The sequence below is a fragment of the Myxocyprinus asiaticus genome, chromosome 23 (assembly GCF_019703515.2).
Source record: "Myxocyprinus asiaticus isolate MX2 ecotype Aquarium Trade chromosome 23, UBuf_Myxa_2, whole genome shotgun sequence".
Lineage (NCBI taxonomy): Eukaryota > Metazoa > Chordata > Actinopteri > Cypriniformes > Catostomidae > Myxocyprinus > Myxocyprinus asiaticus.
In genome coordinates, this window is record NC_059366.1 from 28,925,609 (window position 1) to 28,946,040 (window position 20,432).

At 35.3% G+C, this 20,432-nt stretch overlaps 2 protein-coding genes across 15 annotated transcripts in view; both read left to right on the top strand.

Moving 5' to 3' along the window:
- The window catches only part of LOC127413822 (LIM domain-binding protein 1-A-like), a 28,123-nt gene extending 23,980 nt beyond the window's left edge, over positions 1-4,143 (top strand). For 4 of the 14 annotated variants that reach the window (XM_051651249.1, XM_051651250.1, XM_051651251.1 and 1 more), the window contains 3 exons: positions 823-946; positions 1,024-1,193; positions 1,783-4,143. In XM_051651249.1, the coding sequence (XP_051507209.1) occupies positions 823-946; positions 1,024-1,193; positions 1,783-2,013 (525 nt within the window). In that variant the 3' untranslated portion in view covers positions 2,014-4,143. The remainder of the gene's footprint in view (positions 1-822; positions 947-1,023; positions 1,194-1,782) is intronic. The other 10 variants (XM_051651264.1, XM_051651252.1, XM_051651254.1 and 7 more) reach the window with 7 other exon arrangements.
- Positions 4,144-5,074: 931 nt separating this feature from the next.
- On the top strand, positions 5,075-20,208 carry LOC127413821 (prominin-1-A-like). Its single transcript, XM_051651248.1, has 25 exons — positions 5,075-5,425; positions 5,706-5,794; positions 8,082-8,381; positions 9,366-9,427; positions 10,168-10,373; positions 10,679-10,799; positions 11,028-11,091; positions 11,205-11,294; positions 12,427-12,623; positions 13,599-13,673; positions 14,340-14,403; positions 14,659-14,815; positions 14,951-15,103; positions 16,493-16,616; positions 16,771-16,859; positions 17,190-17,274; positions 17,394-17,537; positions 17,690-17,758; positions 17,845-17,937; positions 18,132-18,185; positions 18,437-18,517; positions 18,656-18,724; positions 18,816-18,905; positions 19,049-19,161; positions 19,304-20,208. Exons 3-25 carry the CDS (start codon positions 8,150-8,152, stop codon positions 19,395-19,397), a joined length of 2,526 nt encoding a protein of 841 aa, XP_051507208.1. The 5' UTR covers positions 5,075-5,425; positions 5,706-5,794; positions 8,082-8,149; the 3' UTR covers positions 19,398-20,208.
- Positions 20,209-20,432: the final 224 nt, after the last annotated feature.

Below are 20,432 nucleotides of genomic sequence, written 5' to 3' on the forward strand. Positions count from 1 at the left end.
GTGACAATATTTATTTTATTCTACACAAGACCTTTCCAATCAGTTTGATGTTTTGACCATATGTCTGACAGATTAGTGTACAGTAAATAATCATATTTGATACTTCTAATTTGTCAGCAAATAAAAAAAAAACAACACCTGTTCAGAGTTGGTTATATTGCCTTTATGCATTGAAAAGACCAACTTTTAAGCTTTGAAACGACACCAGTTTTGTGTTGGTCAAGCGAGTTAATTTGATGTGGGGTTTTTCCTGCACGGAGCGTCGAAGAATGCCAAAATATTTATTTATTTATGCGACTCGAGAGCAAGTATACAGTTTATAACTGATTAATTTTCGATCTGCATGGCAGCCAACAAGTATAATAATAATATGTACATAAATACAGCATATGTTGAATTTGTTTTTAATGCTACATTAATTTAATAAATACTTTTGAATCCACAAATGACGTTGCTTTTGTTTATTTATGAAATGTATAATTATTTCAGAAATGAACGCATAGCCTGCTACATTACGTTGGCCCTTGGAGTGGGAGGTTTCACACACTAATAATGTGCCTATGCATGTTAGTCTCAGATAGACAGAACATTGATAGAATCCTGGGGGTTTGGGTTATATGTAAACTAGAAGGAAATAATTAAAATGAAATGTGATTATATGTTGCCATCTGCTTCTTGGTGGAGGGGCTTTACACGCAGAGACACACCAACATAGAATTATAAATGCAAACCACCATGTTGGCCTCTACGCAGAGCCTATGGCATATGTACGACGCAGAAGTATAAATTGGCCTTAACCCGTTGTTTTTATCTTTCCTACAGCTTTGTGTAATCCTGGAGCCCATGCAGGAGTTGATGTCCAGACATAAGACGTACAGTCTCAGCCCACGAGACTGCCTTAAAACCTGCCTTTTTCAGAAATGGCAGAGGATGGTGGCCCCACCAGGTGAGAAACAGGCCAGTTTTATCAGACTTTAATCAAATATCCACAAATGTCCTATGTGTTCACCTTGTGAGTTTCAGATATGATGTCTTCTGCTCCTTCTCCAGCTGAGCCTGCGAGACAAGCTCCCAACAAACGAAGGAAACGAAAAATGTCTGGTGGCAGCACCATGAGTTCAGGAGGGGGAAACAACAGCAACAGTAAAAAGAAAAGTCCAGCCAGCAGTTTCGCGCTCGCCAGCCAGGTACCTGTAAGCATCTCATTTTGATGTCCATTTTCAGCTGGGTTACGGGTGGAGGGGTGAAAGTGAGAGAGGCTTTTATTGTCCTACTAAAGATTACGAATAATAATAGGAAGACAGACCCAACCTAGAGACAAGTGGACATGATCCAATGCTGGGCAGTCCCTGGTCCTTTAGGGCCGCAGGTCTGTGGCTTTTTGTGATGTCTGTTAAAGCCTGTTGGGGTAGGGTGTTCTGAGCTCCAGAGACGTGGCCAATACTAGAGACCCGAGGTGGAATGAACCCGTGCGGCACTCAAGGATCCGGGATGCCCACCGCTGATCTTTTCACTATGGTAGAGCTGTTTAGTGTGGTTCCCCAATGACTGAACTTAGCCTTTTCACATACAGCACTTCTTGAAGGTTTAAGTTCCTGTGGCTGGTGAACTGTGCTGGGCTTCACGATTTGGGCTCAAGTGTCTTATAGCGGGCAGAATAGTGGAGGTCTAGTTCCTCAGTGCCTTCTGCAGTTGCGATGTGGTGTTGAAAGCTACTGCGTCCCCCACGGAGCACCCCCGGCTTGCGGGGATAATTTTTGCGCCCCTTCCTGTCCCCTGCAGGACGTGATGGTGGTGGGAGAGCCCACACTGATGGGAGGGGAGTTCGGGGATGAGGATGAGCGGCTGATCACACGGCTGGAGAACACACAGTTTGATGCGGCCAATGGCATCGACGACGAGGACAGTTTCAACAGTTCCCCAGCCCTGGGCACCAACAGCCCCTGGAACAGCAAAGCTCCCTCCAGCCAGGAGAGCAAAAATGACAACCCCACCTCACAGTCATCCCAGTAGAAGCATTAGGGGCTAGTGAAGGGCTGATAGCTGTCGGAGGACATTTGCACCTTTGTTTAAACCGGCACTCGCATGACAGTTCTTAAAGCCGGCTTTCTTGTCATAGTCTTCTGCCTTGATGAGTCCTCAATTGGCCAACACCTCATCATCCTGCTCTGTCACCATCAGACATGGCGTTTTGTTGAATCTTTTGTTTGAGAGACGTTTTCATACCATCAGTTATGTGTCTGGCCCATTTGACCTTGTAGAGCCTTGACTCTATTGGCTTAGTGAAGGCAGCCGTGTCGGGTTATTGTTCCAACCTCGGGTCTCTGTCTGTGCGTGCTGTGCTTTTGAAACGCATGGCTGTTTCTGTTGTGCTCACTTGACAGGAAAGAATCACTTTTATCTAACCGTTTAGTGATATGACCATTGTGTGCACCTCAGATTCAAACCCAACGCTCTATTTTTAAAAACTAAATTATTTGTTTTGTAGGACCTGGTTGGAACAAAAACCTGTACAGTTCCGGAGCTTGAGGACCGGAGTTGAGAACCACTACGTAAAGTCCTTAAAGTAAAACTAAATAAAGTGTAAAGCATTGAGGGTCTTGAGTTTGGTCATGCCCAAAATGGTCATGGAGAACTTGCATGACTATGAAGCCAGACTTAAGAGAAGTGTTTTATTTGTCCTTTTTTTTTTTTTTTTTTTTTTTTTTGTTTTTTTTTTGCATTTTGTTTTTTATTTTTATAACGATTTCTAAGGAGAAAATAAGCAAGCAACAAAAACTCTAAATATCCTTTGCACTCTTGTCACTGTATTTTGGATCTATTTTTCTTATAAAATTATGATGAATTTTGTTCTTATTAAAACATAAATTGATAATCTTTAACTGGAAAATGCTTTCAATGAAAAATAACAAATTTTGTATTGGTATTGTTATCAATATTATTATAAGTAGATGCAACTTTGCTCTAAGCTTTACACCTAACTGTCTATCTGTTTCTGTTTAAATTGTCATTAAAAAATGAGATTACTGTACATGATCATAGCATGTATGTCTGGGGACCGCATGTATCAGACATTAGCTGCTGCAGCTGTATTGGTCTCATTGTTTGCAGATCTAAATCCTACACTGTTAGTACAACGGCTGGTGGCACATTTTGTCCAGACCGTAGCAATGAACATTTTGTTTTCTAAGAGTTTTTTAGCTTATTGAAAAGAACAGAACAAGCCCAATGACTTTGTATAAACCCAGTCATTCACAATGATTAGTTTGCTTTAAAAGTCTAGGAAAGCATCCCTTTCTGAGAAATTGTGGTATATACTTAGCATTCCAGGAATTTTTCTCCCCTAATGCTACAGACCAAGGAGCAAGATCCTTTAAACAACACATTTATGTAAAAATTTTGTTTTTCCATCGTTTTATGTATTTGTGATTGTATATTTAAGATTTTTAGCCAAGTTCTGTATGAGTGTAATTCTATTTACTCTTCTTTAGAAACCCTGTTCCCTTCACCCTTTGCTAAAGAATCTGTCACATGTCAAAAGTAAAGCTAAAACTCTAATTTCAAAACAAGTTTTTTTAGATGCATTAAAGGTACAACTACCTTTCACCTAAGGTAGATTATAGTTTATAAGTCAATGTACAAGGCTTTACCATTGCATTATATATCAAGACAGAATGTTACTGTGTATTTAATGTTTCCTTTGTTCATAACATTTTATGTTATGTTTGCCTAAAATGTTATATAAAATTCAGTGAATCCATAAGAATCCTTATTAAGCTTTAGATAATGTAAAAACAATCCTGATCACTAATTCCGAGAGGCTACCTTCAGCTTACAGTCTATTGGGTTTTAAAACACCAGAGGGCACTCCATTGCATGGTCTAAATTTAACTAGCAAATTGTAACATTTTCACCCTGGTTTTCTGGCAACATCATACAAATCCTAAATTAATTTCTCTCATTGCTGTCACTCATAACATACAGTGCTATTTTAGGTTCATTTACTAAATCAGCCACAAACACAGGTGTGCTCTTTTCTGTCCTTTCGAGCTAATTTGTTAGTGGTTTTATGAATATATATTTGCCTATAGTGTCTGCCATTGACAACTGATGTATGGTACCAATAAAACAAGTTTTCACATCTATTATGCGTGGTACGTGGCTAAAACATGCACAGCAACAGTCAAAATAACATTAGGATGAGAAACCTTCTTAAAACCACCCACAATCTGTAGCTTTCATAGGATGTCTGATTAGAAATAAGTGGACAGCTTTAAGTCAGTGCTCAAGGGTTGTTGGCACAGCATATTCCGAACATAACTTGATTCTTTGCAAATAGTTTGGGATGTGAATCACTTTTTTTGTGTTGTACTTTACAGTTGAAGCAATGTTTGCTTACAAGGTGATGTATCACCAGGAAGTATGGACCTTGGATTATGTGGACAGTTATCAGAAACAATAAGGAAACTGTTTAAGAATATGCCTTGATAAATAAATGTTTTCATTTGTAAGAGTTCAAACAGGAACATATGAATTAAAAATGTAAAAAGTCATCATTGTACATTAAGCTGAACAATATAATTCCGTGCTTTGGAGTTTTCAATCCAAATTCTGTTTATTGTAGAAAGAAACTGCTGGAGATTTGTCTTTACATTTCTCTTACACTGTCATCAGTGTTTCTCAACCTGTTTTGTTTTAAGCACCCTCAGCCCCATCAACAAGGCTCATATACCCCTTCATTGACACTAAACCAGAAGTGTGTTCCTTTTCACTTTTAATATATACTGGATATATTTTAGCGTTATCATCAATATGATTAAATTCACATAATATAAAGACACACAATGCACATTTTAAAAAGTAGTCCTTTTATTACAATACATGTTGTAAATTTTGTTTTACTGGGTTAACCAAGCAAAATCTTAATTCTTGCACCCCTATTTAGGAATCACTGATAGGGTTAAGAGAAGAGTTTATTTGTTTGTTCCTCTGCCCTTAAGGTTGTTTGTTCACTGTCATCAGTAATTTCAGGTAAAATTTGTCTTTGTTCACTCAAGGTAAATTTAACAACAACAACAAAAAGATCTCCTTTAAAAGAAACCCTTTCTCTTTTTAAAAAATAACAAAATGAATCAAATGTTGTCACCCTCCCTTCTGTCAACCCCCTACCTCTGTTTGTCTTTACTTCCTTTCCAAAAACTGACCATTCTTTCTAGTTCACTATGAGCCTCCCTCCCTCCCTCCCTCTCCCTCCCTCTTTTAGTCTTAGTGTCTCTCACTCTTTGATTGCTTCAGTCAATACAGCTTCATAGTTGACACCAGGTTTCTCTGAGAGAGAAAGGTCAGTCACTGGATCTTGCCACGTTCGAACTGGGCTAAGGAGAACAAATTCAACAATAGCTGGAAGAATTTCTAGTGGCAACAGGTATTGTTCTACAGGGGGTTTTGTGTGTGCCCTGAGCAATATGATCTCTCTCTTCTCTCTTGCTTCCCTTTTATTTTGTTCTCGGGTTACTGTTTTTATGTAAACAAAAGGTCAGTTTATGCCTAAGTCACGCTGATACATTTGATGTCAGCAATGACCTGTCTGTTCATATTTTGACGACTGTCGTAAAGAGCAGTTGCATAGAGAGTTCTGCTTCTGTTTGAAGTTGTAAAATGAGTTTAAAGGTGGTTTTAAGCTATCCAACATATATGCTTTGCAGCTTTCAGAGGATGTGGAGTTTTCATTCCGACAGTCTGCTCTTTCCCCAACTTCATTTTTGAGTTAGAATGATGTGTTTCAGGACATACAGTAAGTACAGGCTGGGATATTCTTCTGTTCCTCTTTCTATAATTACCATACAACACAATGGTCATATGTGCTTCTGGTGATTTCTGTTCTAATGCAAAACATATCTTTTTAGTTTGAGGAACAGTGATTAATTAATCCATGTGTTCTGTTGAGAAAACTTTACAGTCTTTATATTTGGGCCCCAGAGACCCCAAAGATTTATATGTAAAACTAAAACTCATCATAGAAAAATACAATAAAACAAATCTCAATAGACAATTGGCAGAAGTGAACTGTTATATTGTGTGTACACCAATGAGAAAGTCATGTTAAAATTAATTTCATTTCATCATGTATGTCTAGGGTAATGTAACAAAGTTACAATTTTGGGTAACATTTTACAATAAGATTGTATTCGTTAACTTTATTTGATAAATTAGGTATCATGAGATAACTAAGAGCAATCATTTTAACAGCATTTATTAATCTTGGTCTTGGTTATAAATATAACATTTTGCTTTGTTAGATCATGCACTGAAAAATCCAATACATTGACTTTTGCTCAATTGATTGAGTAAACTCTTTCCCTTTAATTGAATTAAGGAATGGCATTTCCAGATCTTGTGTAATTAAGTTCACTTAACTTGGTGTTCATATATTGTAGAATAATCTTTACTATTTTAGTTAAGGTAACTAGGTGCAATTAGATCTCAGATTTGACCTCAGACTCAGATCTGTTATTTAAATGTTGTTTGTACTTAATAATTTTAGTTGAATTTATTCAAATTTAGATCATACAATAACAGCTCAAATAAAGAAGATTATATTTGATTTTTAGTTAGTTAATAAATAAACTTAATCCTCCACTGAACTGCATATAAACCTGTGCTCTGTCTGCACATGCCTAAGATGAAGTGAAAGAGAGTTAACAGGGTTCAACTTGACCAAAAGGCACACAGATCACCCTCATTTTGTCATCGTATGAAACAGCTATTTGCAACAAAACAGCATACTGCAAAAGAGCTAAAACCTTAAGAAATTCTTAATAACAATTATTTAAATGCCCCGATAAATTCCCTTTCATCAAGGAAATAATTCCAAATAATTAATGGGTATTCCCCATGTCCTCAATTTTGTTCTCAATCGTTTGAGTTATTAACACTTAAAATCTTAAGCCTATAGATTTTTAAGATAAATAAATCAATGAACAGAGATATTTGAGTTATGAGCCCAAAACCTGACATTTCAAGTAATGTTGAATTAAGACAACTTAAAGGTGCACTTTTTTCCCCGTTAAAAAAGTTTTACTCCTAAAGAAATGAATTGTAATTTTGAAACATGTGTATAAAATAATGACCACTCACATGAGATGAGGACTCTAGTCATATATCAGTAACCTTATAAAAGCTGTTTTATTCTACATGGGGCAGGGGCGCCCTCATGGGGAATGCCATTTTTGAATCACATGATCAGCTGAATACTACTCGCTTAATCACAGTAACCGTCTTGTTATTGGACACTTTCACTATTGGATTAAATTAATCATGGCTGATTGTGAATAGTGAATTTCTATAATGGCATCTGTAACTGAAAACTTGATTTTGAATGATGCTGCTTCTAGGTGTCACTGTAAGTCCAAGATGACACAAACAAAAAATTACAGCGTGCACCTTTAATTTTTCCATTAATTACAATATTAGGGTTTACAGTGTAATGCATTACGTAATGTTAATTTATACAACTATAAATGTTAAAAATTTACACTGTAAACAAGTGATAACTTCCAATTGTTACCTTAAGGAGCTATTTCTACCTGATCTTACACTTAAGTTTTGTTTGTTTACTTGAATGTAGTAAAGTTGATTCAGTAATGTTAAATAATATTTTTGACTTCAAACTAGTTAATGTAGATGTTACCACATGAAGCACATTTTTAAGTTGACATTTCTTTCAGTTTATTACTATATGCAGATTTAAAAATGTTTTTATTTATTTTTTTATATTTTTTTTATAAATGCTGTAGAAGTATTGTTCTTTGTTGATGTTTACCAATGGGTTATGTTAATGTTAGCATATGCAAAATTTGTGTAAAGGGTTACACAATTTTGTTAATAATCAGTTCGCATAAAAAGTCAAGTATTAACCTGTTCAATGTTAAGCATGTTTTTTGAGATGTCAAAAAGGCCTTGGAGTCTCTCAGACCCCAAACAGAACATGAGGGTTAAACAAAATAAACTATAGTTGTTGTTTTGTTTTGCGAATGTCATACCTGTATTTTGTGATTGTGACATTCATTATGGTCTCATAGGTGAACTTTAACAGCCACAGGAATAGAGACATGAGCTGGAAGCCCATTGCCATTGACTAGTAATCAAGATGGGATCTAGAATGAAAGGGCTGGAGTTTGGGGCTGTCATTTGGAGCTGCGTTTTGCTGCTGCTTCCTTTGCCAAGTGGGAGTGTGCAGCCCTCATGTCCAATAGAAACAGTGAGAACAGAGCTACAAAGTCCAAATTTAACAGCTTCCCAACTGACCTTCAATAGCGCCTTTATATCTCCTATTGTAAATTCTTTCCTGAGCTCTGTCCAACCCAATCCTTTTCCTAAAGGTGAGTTAACCATTCATTTGTTAGTAGATGTTGTCTCTGGCTACATGTTCGACAAAAAAGTATTCAATACGAATTACAAAAGCTAGTTGGAAATTATGTTTACATGCAGTGTAGTCTGTCATGAATGGGATTTGTTACATGTGCTCATCAACACATTTATATTAGGCTCATTAGTGGAGGGTAATAGGCCAGGTTTGTTGTCTACATGGTGTTCATTCAGATGGAATAAAAGCACTTAGTTAATTTTCAGAAGCAATACCACTCTGCAAATACCATTCAAATGTCCAATCATTCAAGATTTGAATGGCCTCCCCTTGCCTTCCAAAGTCATTTGTTTACAACTAAATGTGTTATTGCTGTGCACCTCTTAATCATAATCTAGATGGATTTCAAATGAACAGGCTAACATTTCAGTTAATCATTCTTTCCTGAGAAGGAAATAACTTGTAAGATGAGAGAAGCTTATTCACACTGCAGACTTCATAAAGTTTAAAGCCGTTCCCAAAATGTAAGCAATTTCTTTTTGATCTACGTATCTACATGCCACCCTCCCCACTAGATAGATTTATAGACAATCATTATTTTTCAAAGATCCATGCCTTCACGTGTCCACCCAACTTTTCGAATTGCTTTAACAATAGAATATAATATTACTCCATAGAAACAAGTCAATGTTGTTCCAGTGATGATGTACTTCTATTCATTTACTGTTCTACTTTTGCTTCAGTAAAGTCTTTTATTACAATGCCTACTAGCTTCACATCAGCAACTATTTAGAACAATTTAAGAGATTAGGCATGAAGAACAAAAAACAAATGATATCACTGCGTGTTGTACAGAAAAAGGCATTGGGCATATCATCATTCCTTACCTCAGATACTCCTAGGGCAAAATCAAAATGCTTGAACACTGTTTACTTTGTGTTAGGTAAATGAATGTGAAAAAGAAATGCACATGATTTAATGGCATTTTTGTTCCCTGTAGATCTGGTGGTTAGAATGATACAAGACAAAAGTGTAATCACACAAGGAGACACAGTTAAAGAGGTATGTAATGGGTCATAACTGTATTTAAAAGTCAAACCTGTATATTAATTAATAGCACAGTCCACATTGTATTCCTTTATTATTCTTGGTCATATTCATGCAATAGATCTGTTACTTTCCTAAGCATCAGAATATCATTATGATTAAGACACACATGGATCAATTTCTGGGCTCTCTCTCTCTAGTTAATTTAAAAATAAATTATAGTACCATAGCAGGACTGATGATTAGTTATTTTTAGGATGGATTTTCTTAATCAGATGTAGCTGGCAATGGACAGGAGAGTGGAAACCCCTAAGGAATATAACTTAAATATGTAACTTTGTTTTTCTGAAAATTGTTAACGTATCACAAATAGCTTCATGCTTATTAAAGAAAGGGGAGTTCTGTTAAATTCTCAGAATAACGCTGTCATGATGGTAAGACAATGTATATATACAATATACAGTACGTGTCTGTACTAGGACAAATTGCTCAGGAAATGATTACTATAGACAGATGATGTCAACACAGGTGTACTGTGTTGTGTCAACACTGACTATTTGCCAGTCAAATTTAATGGCTTCTTTGATCACAAATCATCAGTATGGGTACACATTAAAACAAAGCACATGAACATGCATGTATGAGTCATCAAGAATGTTTTTCAATCCATCTTATCCTTATGTATTTAATGTAAAATACAGTATAGCTTGGAGTCAATTCACCCTCTATTAATAACCTCTTTCACTAATGGCCAGGTTTTGCGATACGAGATAGGTTTCTTGGTCTGCGTGGCCATTGGGATTCTCTACATCGTCCTCATGCCACTAACTGGCCTAATCTTTGCCTGCTGTCGTTGCTGTGGTAACTGTGGGGGCCGCATGTACCAGGAACAGAAAGCGAGAATCCATTGCAAGCGGAAAAGCTTTTATTGGTCCACATTTTTCATCACTACACTAATTATGTAAGCACCAGTTTGACTTGATTTAAGCCAAATCTTACTGTGCTATTTTAGTATTTTTGATGGCTAACACACTACTTACAGATTCTAAACTTTTAACAAATACTAATTCTGCTCTGTTGCTGATGAACACCCTTCTGTCTGATCAATAAAATAATTATTTGACTGTCAACTATTTATAATATAATAATATTCTATTAATAATATTCTATTTTCATTTATCAAAATATAATTGTAACTATATTAATTGTTATTTGTATTATTAATTACTATATAATTTTATATTATTCATATGAATTACTGTGCAGGGCTGGAAATGTTTGCATGTTCCTTGGCAGTACATACACTTCAGAGACTGTGATGCACAGCTCCAGTGAAGTCAACAACATATTGGAACATCTCAAAGGCTATCTTGCCTCTGTTCCAAAGGTATTGAATTTTGGATGATAAAGTTATGTTACACATCATGTTTATATATTGTGGACTTTTCTTGAAACCTTTTGTTCCTGTAATAAACTTTGTGCAAGGACATTTTATCTTAACAACTAAAATTAAATGCATATCAAATTATAAAAAACAGTGCTGAATATGACTGAATATCAAATATATGTAAATTACACACAAAGTGTAAGACTTAAACTTTCTGTTTCACAACAGCAAATCCAACAAGTGATGGATGAGAGCTCCAAGACCATGGATAAGGTCAAATATAACTTAAATGGTACGTCTCATACCCCTCAAGACCCATTTGTTTTTCTTTTCATACCCTGAATGCTAAGCTATGTTTGTTTTATACTGATCTCAAACTGAATAAGTGTCATTTTTGTCTAATAGAAATTGGGCCTTTGCTTGGCAAATTGATCCAGAATGGTCTTGAAGGTCCCCTTAACCCAGCACTGAACTCCATTACCGAAATAGCTCAAGGTACATATGTGCGGACACATTAAACAATACAGCTGTCCACCCAGCACAACCCCTCTCTTTGATGAGCTCTAATTCCACCAGTAATTATGTTTGTAATCAGCAAAATTAGCATTGCAGTTTTCCTATAGGTATTCTCGGTGTGAGGCATAATGTGGCTATGAATTAGGCTATTAGGACTGTGTACAGATCTTCAATAAAAATGTTAGGAGGGGTTGTACTTGCACTAGTTACAGTATATGTATGCATGGCAGTGCCATTGATGAACCCTTTTTAATTATTTGCCCTTCATTTATTTCAAGTCATTTAATTAAATCATTTGACATACATTCTCAATCTGAACAATTATGGCTGTTATGACCTATAAAATCAAATCAACATCAAATAGAAAAGGTAGCTCTAATTAATGCAGAAGATTTTCTAACACTATAAACTGCAGCTCTACACGGTACTGTCACAGTGGATTTGATATTATCGCTGTTGCAGGTTTTGCAGTTGTTTTTCTTCATGTTTTCTTCGCGATCAACATTTTCCTAGTTGATTTTAAATTGGTTAACCACTTCATATTACATAAGAAATCTACAACACACATCTTCTCTGAGTGAATACAGATATCTGACAGCAACAGGTTGTTATAGTGTCTGCAGAGGTGCTTAATCCATTATTACCACATGGTAACCTGTAATTGTTACCTCAAAGATCTATTTCTACTTGATCTAATCCATACAAACTACTATTCTTAGTGCAACCTAATTTGTCAGATTGTTTAAATTAGATTAAATAATATTTTTGACATTTTTGAGATAAAACCAGTCAATTTAGATATTACTAAATTAATTAGACATTATTAGAGATATTTTTTTTTTTGTTTTTTTTTTTTTAATAACATTGTACTCAATATATCAAATGTAAAAAACAAAACAAAAAAACAAACAAACATATTCACAGCAAGGCCACACATTTTTAATACCTGGGGAAATTTTGTCAAATTTGGTGCCCTTTTTGCCCATAACCTTATTTGGAACCTGACCCTGATGCATGGTTAAACCTTTGTCCCTGAAGCCCTCTTTTTTAAGCATCCATTAATCAGTTGATTTTTTTTTGTAAATGTTCTTTATGTATGTCTCTATTACAGTGATAAACAGCACCAGTGTTGGACTGCTGCAGTTTAATAAGACTTTGGAGCAGCTGAAACCAAAGGTGGATGAGCTAACTGTTAATTTATCTGCATTGTCGCAGCGCATTAATACCACTCTACACAAGTCAGATTGTGTAAACTGCACTTCCCTTCAGCCAGAACTGGACAAACTATCTGTGGATGTAAATCTTGATGTAAGCTAAACCAGAACTGTCATCATGGGCACAAACCAGTAAAAAGCTCATATGGGAATTCTATAATGCCACTCAGTGAGGCATGGCATCTTTATTATTCCGATTCCACTTCAGTCTTTCTGATAGTTTCAGGTTGAACATTAAGAGCAAATTAAGACAAGCATGGGAGGACTGTTGAACAATTATCCTCCCCCTCTTTGAAGCTATAGACATGTTGTAGCTGTAGTCTCAGGTCTGCTTTTAGAGCACAGTAAGTTCTACATCAATTTTCCTGCATGGGAACATTATAAGTAGGATTATAAAACCCACACAATAAGTGCAATAATGTACTGGCTTATATTACATGGTTACCACACATTTTATTCAAACTTAAGAGGAGCAAGTTGTATAACCTGCTCAGCTGTGGCACACAAAAGCTCAGATGCTCCCATTGATGGGAAGCAGGAACATATAGGAACACAAACAATAAGGAGTATAACATATCAGTGTTTGCCAGCTACTTCTCTTGGAAACCTAACTCTTACTAAAAAAGGTTTCCATATAAACAAGCTTTCTGTTGTGGAGAAAAATAAGAATATGTCACTGTTATTGTGTTTGTGTATAACCAGTAGTGCCCTCTGTAGTTAAATGTGGGCCATACTTAAAACAATGCGTGATATGTAATGTAACCTTGATGGTTCCCCTGCTGAAAAGACCAGCATATGTTGATCATTTGATGCTGATTTCCAGTATGGGATGCTGGTTTGCTGGTGTCCAAACCAGGCTACTTAACAAGCTCAGCCAGTTCACAGACTAAGTATTGGTGGGGAACAACTTGGCTTTTCTGGTCCACCAGCTAAACCAGCATGGAAAACTGAAAACTTTTCAGCAGGGGATCTTCTTTGACAACTTAAATGCAAGTTGGATACACGCACATTTCATGACATTTGAATTTGTTTTTATGTTTTGTTTGCTTTTTTTGTTTTTTGTGGGCAGTTTCCTGATCAAAATGACCTGAGGTCTGCTGTGAACAAGGCAGAGAATGCTGACGTTATTGGACAGGCAAATAAGGTGCAGGCAATTTAGTCAAAACAGGAAACTGAAATGACAATTTTGTTTTGTTTGTTTAGTTTTTTTTCTCACAAGGATAAAATTTCACATCGGTGCACTTTCTTTATGGGGTATTATTCACCTAAATACATAAATAAAATACATAAATCTGCTCAGTTTTGCTCTAGAAGTACAATTTTAGCTTTTCGTACATAAATATAATGTATATAGTGGGATCTAAAAGTCTGAGACCACACTGTAAATCTGGGACTTTTTTCCCATTAAACCAGGAAGTTAAAATCAAATTTTAGGATAGTAAAAAAAATAAAAACAAAGACATTTTTAAGATCCTCTAGATAACTAAGCAAATGTAAGCACCGTTTTGACATTGACCATGTTAACCATGTTAAATCTAGCTATTTAACAAGGATCATCAGTTTTTTGGAGTCCATGCCAGTGCCATTAAAAATGGACCATGGAATTTTTCAATTAAACTTTTTAGTCAAATGGTAACTTGTAACAACAAAATTATGATAAATTAGAAACTAATGCAAAATAGAAGAATTTTCACTAGTGGTCTGACACTTTTGGACCCCACTATGGTCCAATATTTGTATGTATATATAATTGTATATATTCCATATATAATATACAATTTGGTCAATGTTATACATTACTGTTTCCCAGGGGAGAGACTTCACTGACAGCATTCCACAGAAGGTGAGAAATGAGACCAGGCAAAGTGTGCAGAGTAAGTATGTGTTGTTAGGTGACCTTGATAAATTGTTGTTTGCATTAATACTGCTCGTATATTATACTGTATGTAAAGCTTTCTGGCAACCAAACAACCACTGTGATAGTGTTGCATTTCATTTGATATCACCATCTGAACCCATGAATGTTTATTCACTTAAGGGTTATGTATAGATAAATGTAGGTATATTGTATGTCTTTATAATTTACTAATCAATCTAGTTGTTAATGTCATATCTTTTGCTCTTAAAAGTGGCTCTATTGGAGCTTGAAAAATTAAAAATCCAGATCTCAGGCATATCTAAAGACCTTCCTCTTGATGCACTGAAGAATATCTCAGGCCCATTAACTGACGTGCAGGAATCTATTTCTAATTATTCTCCACAGTTTGAGCTGTCAAGTAAAATCAGGTAATTTCCTCACTATTTTTAATCCTTAATTTAGCATGATTCTGTGTGTTATTGGCAAGTTTGTGTGTTTCCCATCAATATCTCCCATTCAAAGTAAAAATTATTATTATTATTATTATTATTATTATTTAATAGCCGGGCTGTTGGATTGATTCTGAGCTGTCTGATCTTGCTGGTGGTGGTGTGTAATTTGTTGGGTCTGCTGCTGGGTCCGGTTGGACTACAGCCCAAAGATAACCCCACCGAGCGCTCCTGCACATCCAACTGTGGAGGAATATTCTTCATGATGTGAGTACAAACTCCCCTGGACATTTGTGTTTGTATAACAAAAAACTGTTATCAACATCAAGATTTTAGGTTAAAATGTATATGTGTATGAGGAAAAGTTTTTGTCTTAGGTTCAGTACCTGCCCACCATTTCTTTTTAAATTTTTCACCATTTGTAATCACCTTCTTGCCTTTGCTAGTTTATTTTAATCCTTAAATGCATGGGTGTTTTCCCAAACATTATTACATACCTCGGGTCTTTAAAGACCCAGCATGTATATCTATCACTGATGGATCTACAGTACAGTGAAAAATGGCCAGATAGTGTCAAATAAAAAAAAAAAAAAGTCAGACAATTAGAAAATAATAAGATCTAGAACAGAATTCATTACTTCCACACTGAAATTTCGTGAGACACAACTGGCTGTCAAATACATATTGAGCTACCCATAACACATAAACCACACATACTGTATGTATTTTCTCAGGCACTTTTTGAGTGAAAATACAGTGGATGCACAACTTACATCATTTTAGTAGTACACCCAAATGACAATAGCCAAATCATACTGTTCTTGTGTTACACTTGCTATAGTTTACTTCCACATTGCTTCTTCGTCAAATAGCAATTTAAAATGTAAATAAAGTAAATCACTAAAACATCAGTGCCACCTTAAGTAAGAAATAGCATGTATAATACATTATGTGTACATGCATATGGAATTCTGATAATTCACCACTGTCACACAGAAAATCAATGTGATATAGTAGTTTTTTGTATGAATATAGTGCTCACTTGTCTTGTAATTAACAAAAAATAAAAAAAATAAAAATAAATAAATAAATTCTGTTATAGTAAATTCATATATATTTGAAACAATCATAAAAATATGATTTATGGAAGCGCAAAAAACACTCTTACAAATCTCGGGTCTTTAATGACCATACATACTTTTGGTAATCATGCAGTTATAAGAAATATATGTTTTGCAATTTTTGCCCTTTTTTCCCCCACTATTCAGAAGACAAAGATTGAGGAATAATAAAGGTGGGGGCATAACTCCAAAAAATGGATGAGGTATAGGGGGTGGAATGAGGTCCCAGGTCACTAAAGACCCGAGGTATGCATCAAAGGGTTTTGTGTGATATAATGAAAAGTACAAATATTCCATAAAGTCTCTCAATTAATGTGAGGTAATAAAAGCTGCATGCTTGATAATTATAAAATAATGGGCAAAATGTGGTTTAAAATAGCTTTAAATGGAGTTTAAAATGTCATGTCGTAGGCCATATAAAAAGTATTTCCCAAAGGTAATTGATGTCAACTACCCTGTTACAGTGCTTTCCATTGTGATATACAGTGCAATAAAAACAGATAATTGTAGCTTATTTCCTCATGTGTCCATTTAGAGGAGTAGCTTTCAGCTTCCTGGTCTCTTGGATCTTTATGATAGTGGTGCTGATACTTTTCGTAGTAGGAGGAAATACTTACAGCCTTGTCTGTAAACCATGGGAGAACAATGAACTCATCAAGGTATTGCCAGCAATAATGTCTCATTTTGTCAGTACAGCTTTGTTCTATTGCCAAGAGATTAGTCTCTCTTCCCACATTATGGTGTAACCTTCATATTGTACATAATACTAAGTTATATGATTAATAAATAGCTTATGTGTGTGTGTTTTATAAGATTGTTGATACTCCAGGGCTGATCCAAGGATTTGACTTGGCTAGTACTCTGAATTTGAAGACAAACCTGACAATTGTTAATGTGTACAAGTAAGTCACACAAGGCAGCATAACTAATGATTGTCATATCTGCATTATTTTTTTTATAATAAATATATTAATAATATTTAAAAAATGTATTGTCATTATAGTATTGTTCTTTGTGTACAATAAACAGTATAGTATATTAAGCATATTAAAAAGTTATAAATAAAAGAGATACATGTAAAAAGACATACAAAATAAATAAAAGTATAATAACTTACAAAAGTACAACAAATAATGAAAAAAAAAAAAAAGACATAAATAATACAACAAATAATAAGGTGCTGTAAGGCAGTGCAAAATATTATGTAAATTATGTCAATGTCTTATTTCCAGTGATTGCAAAATGAATAAGCCTTTATGGACCACACTTCATCTGAATGAGCTTATTGACCTAAATAGTATTTTAAATATTTCACAGGTAAGAAATTACACTTTTACTTTTCTCAGTGCTGACCTATCAAAATAATTGCTGAATCTTTTATCATTTTTCACTTATCGGACACTAATAACAGCTCAACCTGCTGATTCTCTCAACAGTACACTGGGCAGATCTATCAGACCTTTGACAAGACTCAAATCAACATAGCAAATATCACAATCCTCACTCCGGAGATAAAGTCCCAGCTACGCAACTTCTCTGGTAGCGCAAGCACTATGAACTTTAGCAGCATCATGCAGCAAGTAAGCAGTACAGCACAGTACAGTAGCAAAAATAAAAACAAAAAAGCAAATTAATGATAGTTTAATAAAGGGTACACATAGGCCTTAGCATCTAATTTCAGAAGGTATCAATCTTGGTGAAGCTTCTAATATTTTATTCTTTCATTTTTCAGATCACTAATGTTTCAGAGACTAATTTGAACTTAGTTGCAGAAACTTTGGATGTCTTGGCTTCCGAACAGGCAAGTAATGTTATTAGATTGTTCTGATGCTTCCTGTTCTGGAGTGTGAATGAGGTGACTCACATACAAATACTTGTGTGTTTCAGAGCAACCAAAATATCACAAATGAACTGCGTGGGGAAGCACGAGACCTGCGAGACCTCCAGACTGGGATTACATCTACCATTATGCCCTTGCTGGTGTGTTAATACAACACAAAAAAAAAACAGTACCCAGAAACTGTATTTTAATTCAATGTGACATTATCATGAAAGGAATTAAAGGATTTTAATCACAAAGTGCTGTCAACAAGGACGTGTTTGTTCTCAACACTTCACAAGTTTGCATGAATTGGTTTGGTTTACTCTGACATTCATTATGTTCTTCTTTGCAGCTGGAGCTGAACTCCACCATTAAGAATCTCAGTGGAATAGCCGCACAAATCAATGTAAGTAAACACTGGAATCATTATAAGTGCCAAAGATCTGCAACTTTGTATAATCCATAGTATGTAGTATAAATAATGTTGTCTTCTGCGTGACTTGCATAAACGACAATTTGGTAACCAGTGTGTGTAGCAGTGGATAAGCAGCAATGTTTTATTTTGATTAAAAAAAAAAAAAATTATGTGAAATCTTCTCACTTTACAAACACACCTATTTTTACTTATCTCTGTCAATGTCTTCATTCAATTTGTAGGCAACTGTGGAGAATGTTCTCATGAAAGTTGGCTATGCCCAGGACGTCCTGAACTACAACATATCACAAATAGTGAAAAGTGTGAGTTTTTACAAGGGCTATATTTAGCTAAATCAGTCAGGATTATTACTGTAGAAATGTTGTATTACATACAAGAAATCTATGATGACTCATTATAGTCTTATTATAATAATAATAATTACCCCTCCATTTCTGCAGATGAGCAGGACATTCATAGACTGTCAATTGGAAATTTTTCTGGCATACATTCAGTGGGCAAACCAAACGGTATATATTTAACTATATTTTGGCCTGTGTTTTTATATTCAAGGTGTCTAATGTTACTGATCTCATATTGTTGTGTTGTATTCTGTGGCAGATTACAGAGAAGGTGGGTCGCTGTGGGACTGCAGCTGATGCAGTAGAAAGATCAGCAAAGTTGATCTGTACTCACTTTGTGGCGGCTTTGGTAAGAGTTGTTCAATCAGTGTTGTGTTTTCAGAGTGCTGATAGATTTATAGGAGGACAAGATTTCCACATAATAAATCATTAACAATGGACTATTGGAATTTTGTCTAACTGCTATGTTTTATGTCTCTTTTCTGTTTTCAGAATTCCTTTTGGTTCAGTTTGGGCTGGTGTATGCTATTCCTCATCCCCAGCATCATTTTCTCAGTTAAGCTGGCAAAATTCTACCGCAAGATGAAGTATGCAGATGTTTATGAGTAAGTTATCTTATTAGATCATGAATTGGCATGCATAAAGTCAGAGCATTACTTACTTGCTGTAAACTGAACCTTAAAACAAGAAGCATGTGGTGAAATTAATAATTCAAATGTTTTTTTTTTTTTCTCTCTCTCTTTACAGAAACAACCACATCATGATGAATCCTTTTCCCAGGGCTCAACTCAAATCTCCAACAATGGAAAATGGGAAACAACCCACGTACTTATATAATTAAATAATAATAATACAAATAATAAAATCTGTGAGTTTGACTCAAAACAAATCCACACACACACCTAAATTTGAGAGTTTAGAATTCCAGTTATGTCTTTTTTATTATGAGTATTTCTCTGTACAGTGCTGCCCTACAAAGGCAAAACACACTGAAGCTGAGAAAATGGCTTCAGTTATTGGTTTTAATGTAGTTACTGGACATTTTTTTTCTCTGAATCTGAGTATAGTAGAGCCAAAACCTGCATAGTCTACATTTTGACAAAATGTGTAGTTACTGCATTTTGCCTTTGCTCTGCAGACAATGAATGTAGGTAGTAACATAATGCCAGAGAAGGAACTTCTAGTGCAGTGCAATATATCTTGATTTCTTGTGTCAAAAAACATTTTAGCATTTAATGTTTATGTTTAATGAAAATTACAAATTGTTACTACTGTATTATTATTATTATGTTTTTTTTGTATTGTTTTGTATTGTAAGGCAATCATGTGAGTTCAGGTTTTAGAAAGCACTTTATGTGGTCCTGCAGGCAAGGGATTTATTCATGCCATCTTTTCAGTAAGAAATATGGATATGCTGTTTAGGACATACAACTGACATAGTGAATTTGAATATGTTATGTTCTCTTTTTTTTTTTTTTAAGACAACAAAAAATTTCCATCAGATGACTGTTTTAATTAGGAATTCTTAAACTAACTAGACAGTTAATCAATAACTGTGCTATCACCTCTCTTTGAAGAGGTACGGTCTTGTAAAACATTTCTATCCAGGATTAACCACAACTCTTTGTTTGTAATAAAGGTGCTCACACTACCATGCTGAACCTGTTTGTTTGGTGTAAACCATTGCTCGCCATAGTCTGTCCAGACGACCCCTCTATAAACCCCTCCCCCCATCACACCCTCTGTCCTGTCACAGCGGCCTCACGGCACAACAACTGCCATTACAGCAGTGTGCCGATCAGGGAGAACTTTGCTATTGCAGTGCTTGTGTAGTGGAACAAGCATTCAACACATGTCTTTGCTTCTTAGGAGAAAG

Excerpts from the sequence above, each read along its gene's own strand:
- LOC127413821 (XM_051651248.1), top strand. The coding sequence starts at position 8,150 with ATGGGATCTAGAATGAAAGGGCTGGAGTTTGGGGCTGTCATTTGGAGC. Across the intron at positions 12,624-13,598 it reads CTGTGGATGTAAATCTTGAT|TTTCCTGATCAAAATGACCT; the intron begins GTAAGCTAAACC and ends TTTTGTGGGCAG. Across the intron at positions 17,938-18,131 it reads CTACCATTATGCCCTTGCTG|CTGGAGCTGAACTCCACCAT; the intron begins GTGTGTTAATAC and ends TCTTCTTTGCAG.